The 11,612-nt window shown below is 37.0% G+C and overlaps 1 protein-coding gene across 1 annotated transcript; it reads left to right on the top strand.

The window, feature by feature from the left end:
* The first annotated feature begins 3,942 nt into the window (after nucleotides 1-3,942).
* On the top strand, nucleotides 3,943-11,165 carry UGP3 (UDP-glucose pyrophosphorylase 3). The gene is made up of 16 exons (XM_078579395.1): nucleotides 3,943-4,652; nucleotides 5,088-5,268; nucleotides 5,393-5,542; nucleotides 5,809-5,970; nucleotides 6,076-6,248; nucleotides 6,598-6,664; nucleotides 7,282-7,448; nucleotides 7,821-7,979; nucleotides 8,614-8,705; nucleotides 8,918-9,012; nucleotides 9,448-9,525; nucleotides 9,794-9,889; nucleotides 10,259-10,333; nucleotides 10,400-10,491; nucleotides 10,562-10,785; nucleotides 10,870-11,165. The coding sequence occupies exons 1-16, from the start codon at nucleotides 4,000-4,002 to the stop codon at nucleotides 10,998-11,000; spliced, it is 2,595 nt and encodes an 864-aa protein (XP_078435521.1). The 5' UTR covers nucleotides 3,943-3,999; the 3' UTR covers nucleotides 11,001-11,165.
* Nucleotides 11,166-11,612: the final 447 nt, after the last annotated feature.

An 11,612-nucleotide genomic window follows, 5' to 3' on the forward strand; every position in this document is an offset into this window, starting at 1 on the left:
AAATATATTATCATCCAGGGATTCATACAGATCAATTAAGTGGAATCTTTACCTAAATGATACTGGTCCAACCATCCTCATTTTATCAGTAATAGTATGTTGTGTCATTCTGTATACATATTTTGTTGTGTTTCTTAATTTAATAGGAGTATAAACTTCTAAGATAGGCGTTGAATGGAAATGAGCCATGAATCTCCCCAGTTATCTGAAAATCACAGTCATGAATAATTCAAAAACTAAGATCACACTGTTTGATTTAAAAATCCAAGAAGGGTCCATAGAAACATCCATCCATCACCTTGGAAGATGTCAACTTAAGGGCTTCACCAAGGAGTCTCCCAAATTTGAGCTCTATCTGATCCCACTTTTCCAGCTCAGATTTTCCAAAGCTTCTATTGCCATGGACAGGGCATACATGAGATGACCGAATCTTTCAACTTGGTGAGTACCAATTGATTTGCTTAGTGTGGGAGGTAGACAAGAGCAAAAATGTTCCAAATATACTGCTAATAAAGCTTGTGGCTCCTGGAAACCTACCCATGATCATCATCGATACATAGACTTGATCAAATAGAATGCCCCATCAAGACGCCTTCTCCATGGATGCCAAACTACTGATCAAATAACAACTGCTTATAACAGCCTATTTCCCCCCCTTTATAGCCCCCAATGAGCCTCCAGAATGTACAGATTTAAAAAATAATTTTAAATGATATCTTAAAATGAACTTAACCATATTTTCTAATTTTTTATGTAATTTATTAAAATATTGTGTGTATATGGCCATCTTTATAAATTACTGCCTACCGTCCCTTACATATCTAGGAGGAATGAATAATGATGAATGATGTAAATAAGAGATTGTTTTAAATTATAATGTTTAATGTTTTAAATGATTCATTGATATTGAAATAAACCAACTTAAGATGTGTTCAGATGACCAAATAGAGCAAAGGTGAGCTAAATAAGAGAAAGGGAGACCACTTCTGTTGAATACCTTTAAATGGGAAAACCATATTTGATAAATATGACTTAAATTTTATAAGATTTACTTAAGATATTTTCTAAGATTTAGAAAGAGTTTTAAACATTGACTAGTTAACCTGGCCAGAGAAAAAATGGACTGAACTTCAGGTCTAGGTTAAGTTTTTGCTAAAACCAGACTGAGACCGGACCACATCCTTGCCAATACATTATATCTAAAAATACCTCTAAATGGCATATTAATAAAAGGAATGCCTTTAAATGTCAGTTATTTTAAAAAATATATTTTTAGAATAAAATAAGAACTTATAGTGATTAAACAAGTGAGTAATAACCTGATAATAAATATTGATACCCATAATTCCAGATAAAAGTCACAATCTATACAAAACTTGGAGCTTATGATAGACTTGATGAATCTATGAAATTATTTACCACCGAAAAGGACCCTATCGATTAGAAGAAAAATATATAGTTGATTTGTTTTACAAATTGTAAACTGAGGTATAAATATAAGCACATGTAAATTGAGTATCTCAATGGAGTATGTTGGTATTAGTAATGAACACAATTTGGAGGATAAATTTAATAATTGTAAGAAATTCAGTTCATACCAAAATATACATTTGCCTCGCTTAATCATTTATGTAGATATCAGGGAAATTAATGATAAATTAAATAATCATAGAGAGAGTAAGAAAAATCTTATGATTAATTTATGATTAAAGATGGTAATTTTATACTCTTAAATATATAAAAGTGGAATTTATGGCGATATCTATTTATGAACTACTCAATGACTGAACTCTTTCTGAATTTCCTAGAGAGAAATGTTGGTAAACATTTCTTCTCGATTAAGCCAAATTGAATTAATGAAAAAATATATGTAGAAATTCATTGGATATTTTATAAAAGAGGATAGTCATAAATTATTTGGTAGAGTATGAATGAGTGGTTTTAGACCAAAGTATCAACATATCAAAATTACTTCTTAGAAGGCTCTGGGGCCCAACCTAAAAAAGGCTTAGGATACTGACTCATAGGAGGCAGTATAATGGTCCTCCAGGGAAGACTACAGAGGTCAAGGTCAGAGATGCAATTGTTTTATTGAAATTGTCCTAAGCATTTCTCTGACCAAGTAATTTTTGGCTTGAGGGTCTCATGCATTGCTACGATATTAATTAAAGGACTCCAACTAATCTACATAAAAAACGTATTCCCTATATTCGTTATTATAATTTAATCAAGATATTTGTTAAACATATTATATTTATTATAATTTTATATGCCTAATTCACACCTTCTCATTTTTAGGTTGTACCTTAGCCAACAAGACCAACGCTTGGTAAGAGTGAGGATACAGGTAACAGGAGTACCGAAGACATGGCTGTGTCATCTGGACTTGTATAAAGTTGTTGCGCCATCTCCTTAGCTCCGCCTCATTGATTAGAAATGCTGTTAAAAATTTTAGTCTGTAGTCCCGTTGGTGAAGATCTCTTTTTTTTATTGAATCTTCTTAAAAATACCTAAGTTTCTGTTTCATCAATTCCCATATGATGGGGAATTCTCTTCCATATTCAGATATCATTATGCAAATATAAATATATAAATTACCAATTCCTTTTTGGGAAAATGCACATTAGCTTTGCCAACACACGTAGATTGAGTTACAAAGATGCATTAGAATATTAGATATCCTCAGACGCTTACTATTCATCAAATGTAAGAAATAATCTTGCGATTCTTCATTTCTTTCTCATTAGTTTCTCATATTTTATTGGTACCGTATCTTCTGTCTTCAAGAAAAATCAAAACCTAAATGAATCGAGTAAAGTTACCTTTAAATTGTTGGAGACTTTTAAAAATAAAATGAATAATTTCTAATAAATAATTATATATGTGTGTCTCTAAAACACTAAGAAATCAAAACATCAAGTATTGTCCATAAAAATTAAGAACCTTCATTTTTTTCAAGCATACTTAGAAATTTTCAGGGTACTTATATAAATCAAAACACATAAAATATAGAGAAACATATTTTTATTGTTCACAAATAGTATAGGATACACATAATAGGCATAAACATCCTCTAAAAACCAATATCTTGAAGAACATTTGCCAAGAGAGAGAACAAGTAAATATCCCGAGGCAAAATAACAATATCAATGGGGGAGGAAAATTTTTCACAGATTTCTACATAATACACACTATAAAGAATCATGAGGTATAATGTGAATGACAAATATGCTCATTTCAATCTTTTAAGAACTCAGTTGATATATAATTAATATAATACCATTACATAAAATCCATCAAAACAATTGCAGTATTAGGCTAGAGATACAAATAGAAAATACACCAATATTTTTTGAAGGAAATTAGGGAATTTCTATTTAAATATTAGGGAAACTATTAGAGATGTTCTTTGAACTCGACTAATATATTACTAATCTATTTTTGCCACAAAAATGCCTAATAACATGCAAGTTTGACTAAAATGAAATTTCAATTGCAGTAGAAAATAAAAGACTCTTAAAAGTGAGTCAGAAGATGAGCAACACAAATTCAACTCTAAAAATAATAATAAAAAATTCTTAATTACCTCTGATTTTGAAGAATCAGCATACTCATCTCCCCACCATACATTGTGACATGAGCCTCATAATGCCCAAGCATCTCCTCTCACATGTTCAGGTCCCAAGATCCACGTCAGCATTACGATAGCCCCAAACCCAAACAACGTGCCACGTCGGACAGCGCCTTATCAAGAATCCCCGCTCTCCGAAATTGGGCCTGTCCAAGAAAACTCCAGTGGGCCCAACAGCAGGCCCAGCTTGACAGTGGGCCCCACCTTATTTTTTCCCCCCTTTGGATATTCGTTGCCGCTCGGCATCTTCTCTTATCCGCTCTCTTTCTCTCTCTTCGAGCGCGCGGTATTTAAACTAGACTTGCTGCTCTCTTCTCTCTTCGTCTTCCCCATCAGCTCTAGTCTAGAGAGAGGTGAAGGGGGCGGTCATGGCGAAGGCAGGATGGAGCGTTCGTCCTCCTCCGTCGACCCGCCTACCCTCTTCCATCGCTTCTTATCCTTCCTCCATCGCGCAATTCTCATGGAGATCTCTCTCTTGGTCGTCGGTGATCCAAGTATCGTCCGTCGCTCGCCATTCTCGCGCTTTGAGAACCGTCGTGAAGGTGTCCATCGCCCCCTTGGAGCAAGCTCCCGCCCCCGAATTCGACGTGTGGGAGGAAATCTCGCGGCTCGAGGGTATTTGTTCTCGATTACGATCCTCAAAGAGCCTCAGAGATAAGATCAGAGTGCTCGACGATGATCCCAGGGTGAAGGAGTTGTTCGGCGATGGCGGTCGGCGGTGTTCTAAGCTTCTCTCTGGATTGGATTCTTCGCAGGCGTTCTTGGTCAAGTGCCTTGTCGCGGCTGGTCAAGCCCATGTTCTTTTCTCGGACGTGGGGGGAGAAATGAATGTTGTGACGTCTCATGGAAACGCATTGAAGAATGCTCTGTATGTGTTGGCGGACATGATTGAAAATTGGAACTCTGACTTGAACGGCGGTGGGGAATACTTGAATGGAGTTGGAAATATGGCGTTGAATGGGCTTCTGTCGATGTTAGAAGAGGTCGATCACTTCTATAGCTCAATTGGGGGCATCATCGGGTAAGTTAATCGTGAATCGCCAAATCTTTTGGCGAGATCAACTTGCGCGTCCTGATTTGTTTGGCAGAAAATGTGGGTTATTTCAACATTTATCACCTGATTATACATTGAAGAGCAAGATATGTGCTTTTATATGTGGAAAATATTCATTGCCTTTGTGATTCACCTCGGTATTCTTTTTCTGGAGTCCATCGATGTTTTTATGAGAAACCAGTCATCTTCCGTCTACTGAAGCTCTTCTCCGACGTGAGGAGTCTGTAGACTGTGTTCTTTTATGTCTAATTACAATATCTTCTTCTCGTGATTCCTTCGATTATTTGTCTTGGCCTTCACATTAAACTTTGCAAAGTTTTTATGAGCAAATTATTGGAAAACCCAATCATCAGCCTTTTGGAGGGCTTATAGTTATCGTCCTTGCATGGGTTGTTCTTTCAGGTATCAAGTCATGATTCTTAGGCTTCTTTCTCAATCGACAATAGAAGGGAAATCACGGGCTTGGTCCAGTCATGTAGACGAAGAAAGGGGGCAGCGACACATGGATTTTCATGTTCCTAATGGTCTCAATCTTGATAAACAGACAGAAGATGCGTTCCAAGCAGCTTTATGGGGAATCGAGGTTAGTCGGAAGCTATACATTATTGCGAATCTTAACTGAGATTTTACAATAAGAATGGGAGAAACTCAACTCTAATACATCAGGGTCACTTTCAGATTCAACAACGCATTTTTAATGTGGCCAGGGTATGCCAGATCTCGGAGAAATTTACCCTCTTGGAGGCTCTGGAGATCGTCTTGGGCTGATTGACCCCGACACAAGAAAATGTCTGCCTGCTGCAATGCTCATGTTTTGCGGGCGAACTCTGTTGGAAGGTCTGATAAGAGATCTTCAGGTATTTTCAAACTATAGAGAATTAATGATGTGTAACTTTTCCGTATAGTATTGTTCATTGTATCTCTTTTTCAAAGATACATTGTTTCGATGTTTCATTTACCTTCAGATGATTTAGGGTTTTGCCTGGATTTGTCTTAAATGTAGAATGCTGAATATAATGGCCGACATTTTAAGTTTAGTTCGCTATTGGCTCTCAGTTGTCATTTGTGCTTGAAACACTGTTTAATTCAGATGGGGATTATTTTCCCTGTTTTTGATTCATAGGCAAGGGAATTTCTTTACTTCAAGCTATATGGGAAACAATGCATCACCCCGGTTGCAATCATGACGAGTTCAGCCAAAGACAATCATTCTCTAATTACTTCTCTCTGCAAAAGGCTTGAATGGTTTGGAAGAGGTCGCCAAAATTTTCAGCTTTTTGAACAGGTTCCTCTCGGAAAACCTAAATTTGATACTATGCCAGTAACCTTGTATATTGATTGTTTTTTATGGTGATATGCTTACGATTTCCTCATCTTTCTTCATTGGTAGCCTCTGGTACCTGTTGTATCGGCACAGGATGGTCGGTGGTTGATTAGCGATCAGTTCTCCCCAGTCTGCAGACCCGGTGGTCATGGTGCGATTTGGAAGCTGGCGCATGATAAAGGAATTTTCACGTGGTTTTTTAACCGAGGACGAAAGGGTGCAACTATACGCCAAGTCAGGTCAATTTTATTGAATCTTTTAGTAGTATTTTTGACAACTAGTTAAGGATTCATACACATCAAAAACCCCGTTTTGATGTTGATGGATGCATTGACGTGGACGAGTTGACTGTTCATGTTGAAAATGATGGGAATTGATGGACGGTCAGCCCCAACCATCAACGTCATTGTTGTTCTCTATGATGCTGGCGTTGTGAGAAAAGTATGAACGGTTGTATTTAGCTGCTATGTGACATTGACAAAATCATTGAGCAAAGAGTCAACTAAAATCAATGGCATGTGTCAACGTGTCCTTTTTTTGTCAAATCGGAAAAGTCCTTATTACAGGGAATGGATTCTTGTTTTGCAGTAATGTGGTGGCTGCAACGGATGTTACTCTGTTGGCACTGGCAGGTATTGGACTTCACCACCAGAAGGTCAGATTTCTTAGTTTTTTGGGGCTTCTTTGCACTCATTTTAGTTTGAATGTGTTTCGTTAAATTTGAATCGAATTTTTGGAAGGTTCTCTCTGCTATAGATCCATTTACTTTTCTCTGCTGTAAATCCATACAGAGAAAGTCAAACATTAAGATAAATGTTGAAATGATTGCTTTTTCCTGTTTATCTTTTGGCTCACCTGCAAACAATCAGTTGATCTACAGTGCAGACAATTTATCTGTGAGAGATTGGCTTAATGGTAAACCAAGTCGGCTGATAGGACCTTATTTTGTCCCGTTTTTTTCAGTCTGGATCCTGAAATATCATGCCATAATATGCCAACCCAGAATCATCGACGTGTAACTTCTTTCTTTGTTAAAATGATGATTATAAGACTGTACCAGTATGCAGTAAAATAAATATTGAACGATTTTCTAGTTTTCTTCTTAAAGAAATATTTGTCTTCAATCTTCTCAGTTATTGCAGTGATGGGAGCGGACCTTTTACTAGAATTGTGTGAATTATGTTCCTTTATAATAGGATTCGGGAAATTGGTAAACCTTTTTTATTTATATCATCTTTAATTGATTGACAACAAGCAGAGTGGTCCTTGCAGAAGTTGGGCTTTGCTTCATGCCAGAGGAGTCCAGCGGCTACAGAGGGCATTAATGTTCTCGTAGAGAAAAAAACCGTTGACAGGAAGTATGCATATGGCCTGACATGCATTGAATACACAGAATTCAAGAAGTTTGGAATAACAGACGGCCATTTCTCGCCAAACAGGTATTAATAGTTTCATCAAGTAATCTAATCTTTAAAAGTAGAAAGGGCGTTTCATCCACAAATTGTCTTTCTTGAAACGTCGATCCTTAACATATGGCATTATAGTTGGCCTTATATTTGGTTCGGATCAGCTTGATTGGTCTAAAAAATGATATTCTTATTCCTACGGGAAGGAGACCCATGAACCATTTCATGTGCTCATCATGCGATCCTTCTACTCATCCCGGCACCACATTATTTGATATTCAGTGTAATTTTATGTGACGATTTCCAAGTTTACTTATTGTTTCATTCATTATTTTTGAAGTTTATTTATTGTTTCATTTTTTGTGTTTTTCAAGTTTACTTATTGTTTCATTTATCGTGTTGAAGCTCAGAGGCAGAACTTCCGGCCAACACAAATATTCTCTATGTTGACTTGCGATCTGCGGAGAAAGTTGGATCAAGTAAAAGCGCTTCCTCCCTGCCTGGAATGGTGTTGAATTTGAAGAAGCCAGTACAATACGTTGACTACCTTGGAATAAAGCGCAGGTCTGTTAATGACACTTCGCTTATATTTTTGAGGATGTACTTGGCCTTGCAGACAATCTTGCTCGGACAGAAATTGCTTCGATTAGTCTAGAATTATGTTTAATTAGAATCACCCGTCTGTGACTCACATTGCAAGTATTGAATCTTTGCATTCGACTCTCAAAACACTATCTTCACTAAAGATTCTTTTTGTGGAGTTTTAAGCACTTTTTCCTCATTTTTTATATTAACCGGTGGCGGCAATGATGTGACATCGTTTAAGATTTTTGATGGTTATAATTTTGATTTTTCAAAAAGATATAATTTTGAATTTGTGACGTATAAAGTTCTAGATTTCCTGAGGACATGCAGGATTGAAAAGAATTACGATTTGATTAAAAAAATTGTACTAATACCCCCTAAATATGTGAAAAGATAGTTCCATCATGACTGTGCGCTTGTATTCTAGTCTTTAGAATTATATTCCTATTTTCTTATCATCCGTCCATTCAATTCTTTTTTCTGGTTGCGTTTTTCTTGAAAGATTTTTTCTGGTTGCTTTTAAATGCGCCACGCTCAATTCCTTGGGATTATATCAAAAACTGATATATCCTTGGTTTCCAACCTTGAACACCGCAATAATTTTCTCCTGCAGTGTTCCTGGAGGTAGATTGGAGTGCACGATGCAGAGTATTGCAGAAAATTTTCTGAATGTATACCATTCACGAAAGAGTGAGAGTATTGAAGGTATCCTTTTTTACTCTAATACTGGATTCTTCTTGAGATGCTGGCAACAATTCGTTGTCAAATCTTCTGTCCATGCCTTTGTATTGAATTAGAACTTCATTTTTAAGGAGCCCAGTTATCATGATTATTTATATGTAAAATTTATTTTTAATTTATAATTTTTGGCGTTTCCTTGAAAGAAACTAATTTGTTTTCCTGAACTGTTTTCAAAGAGGAGTTGGACACTTTCATCGTTTATAATCAAAGAAGGCGTGTGACTTCTTCTGCAAAAAAGAAAAGACGACAAAATGACAGCTCTCTGCATCAGGTATCATGTTGCAATTTTTTGATTTCTTTCCACGTCTCGTTTGTGTAATTTTAGCCCGATTTACCTTCATAGAAACATTGTAAAAACTGAAATGTTAAAGTTTTGGCGTAATTGGCTACGACAAAATTAAATACGCTATTGTATCAGTGGACTTATTTAGGTCGAATCAACTGATGCATGATCTCATGAAAGATGCGTGAAACTCAAAACATGAAAACTATCATACTGTATCACCATCTTAGGATAGGATGTCATAATGTCTTGGCAGAAATGGTCTTAGTTAATGTCTTTTTAAGCTGAATTTGTACTTGAATTTATGAACGTCGAATCTGTTCTCCCAACGGCTTATAGTTTTGAATTTTAAAACTTGTTGGTCGGTAAAACTAAATATCCTTCAAATCTTTTGACGTAGTGGTATTTATTTTTTCTTAACAGACTCCAGATGGCGCGCTGTTGGACATTTTGCGAAATGCTTTTGATCTTCTTTCGGTTTGTCATATAGAAATGCCGAAGGTAATATTATAAGTTGTCTTACCCCCACTTCACCTTGTGATAATGCTTTATTTCTGCGTCACTGTCCTGATGCATACAAATCGGATCTTTTGACGTAAGTTTGGAACATACACTTTTCAAAATGAACTCATGAGTTTTCAATATCTGTGATCATTTTTAATGCCAGACGAACATATTCGACGTGAAAGAATATATTTAAATTCAACATAAGCTTTTGGTGTGTTTAACCTATGTTCGGATCATGTAAACTACTGTATTTCTTTCTCAGATAAAGGACAACAGTGAGTATTTGTATTCTGGACCACCATTCCTCATTCTTCTTCATCCTGCTCTGGGGCCCCTTTGGGATGTGACAAGGCAAAAGGTACTTCCGGAAACATGCTGTTTATGGTGCCTTTGTGATTCATTAAAATAAAGAAAGTAAAATTATTTTCATGAACGATTTTGCTCGCATATACAATGATTTCCCTTTTTTTCTTCCATTTCTGGTGCATTTGTCACTCAGTAAAATAAAAAATTCGTTTCTCATTTTTTTTGCATTCTTGAGCTCTGTCTCTCTTCTTCGGTTTTCTGGCTGTCTTTCTGATCCATAAAATTAGATAAATAAATCTTCTTTAGTACATGGAAGGAATGTACTTGGAGAGGTTGACAGTCCGCAAGCTTGTTTCATCCATTTACATAAAATCACGATTGAGAAAGAATGTCTCATTTTTATACTTGGAAAACTGAACAGTTCCACGGGGGCTCGATCTCAGAGGGTTCTGAATTGCAACTAGAGGTGGCTGAGTTCCTGTGGAGGGACGTCCAGGTATATTTTTTTACGGTTATTACTCTGAAAATCCCGATATTTTCATACAATTATTTTTCTGTCCAGCTTGACGGAAGCCTCATAATCCTGGCGGATAACATCATGGGTTCCATGGAAATGGATGAACACGGTCAACCTCTTCTCCAATATGGATTTAGGTGTGAATCTCAATTTATATTAATATATCTCTGAGAGCGATAGGATAATATTCTTATTTCATGGGAAAAGGTGCGGAAGGTGCAAGTTGCAAAATGTCCGGGTCATCAACGAGGGCATTGACTGGTCATCGCCCAAGAACATCTACTGGAAGAACGATGTCCAGAGGGTGGAGAGTGCAAGAATAGTGCTGCATGGGAATGCGGAGTTCGAGGCAGCCGACGTGACCATCCACGGAAGCCATGTCTTTGAGGTTCCTGATGGGTTCAAGATGCGTCTGGGCCCCTGTACCTCAGGTCTAACTTAAAAACTTATTTGATAGCAGATCTTCCCATCATCGGTTTTCCATCTGAAGTCCCCAATTCTATCGTCTCGTTCAGGTTTCAAGGCAACTCTGCACCCACTGGGAGAAGAGGGGACGAACAGGGGGAGCTGGTTTTGGAAGTACAACTTGGATGGAGCTAGGATAAGGTTGGAAATAGTGGATAACAGCTCAGCTGTTGAGCTTTGATTGTAGGGGATTGACTCTCCGCCACCGGCTGAACATAAGTTCAGCATCCCAGATGAAAATATCCGCTCTCATCGCATTCATCCTGTTGAATGTGATTGTGTTATAAAAATAATGTAACTCTTGATTCACATAATGTTAGCATATTATCTTGAGCTTTGACCTTTAGATGCATAGTTGGCTGATCAGAAAATCTTATTTCCAGTGTTCTGGCTTGGGTCAGCACTCAACTCACAGGCACGCCACGAGTGGTGCAGTGAGGGTGATGTTGCAGGTGAGGGTGTATGTGCAGGGTTTATGGAAAGAACATATGTTAAAGTAGTAGTCTTAAGCCACCTAATCTCCTATATGCCAAGTTGTACAATATTATATCCAAATCATTTAACAAGCTTGGAATTCTGTAAATAGCTCAATAACCTAAAGATGGACTACAGATCTTAGTAGCATACTTTTGTCCTTGAGAATGATGCTTGTACTGAGTTGGCATTGGATGCTACTGATGGGATATCATCATGTATTGGAAGTGAAAGGTTAACTTTAATATGGTTCAATGTTACTCATTATCAATGAGAAATGAGCTAATGAGGTAGTGAAAAGACATGGAAAATAAGGCCA

This window comes from Wolffia australiana, chromosome 1 (assembly GCF_029677425.1).
Source record: "Wolffia australiana isolate 7733 chromosome 1, ASM2967742v1".
NCBI classification, from domain to species: Eukaryota; Viridiplantae; Streptophyta; class Magnoliopsida; order Alismatales; family Araceae; genus Wolffia; species Wolffia australiana.

Coding starts and splice junctions, on each gene's coding strand:
- UGP3 (XM_078579395.1), top strand. CDS start 4,000: ATGGCGAAGGCAGGATGGAGCGTTCGTCCTCCTCCGTCGACCCGCCTA. Junction 10,334..10,399: donor TCCTGTGGAGGGACGTCCAG/GTATATTTTTTT, acceptor TTTTCTGTCCAG/CTTGACGGAAGCCTCATAAT. Junction 10,786..10,869: donor TCTGGGCCCCTGTACCTCAG/GTCTAACTTAAA, acceptor CGTCTCGTTCAG/GTTTCAAGGCAACTCTGCAC.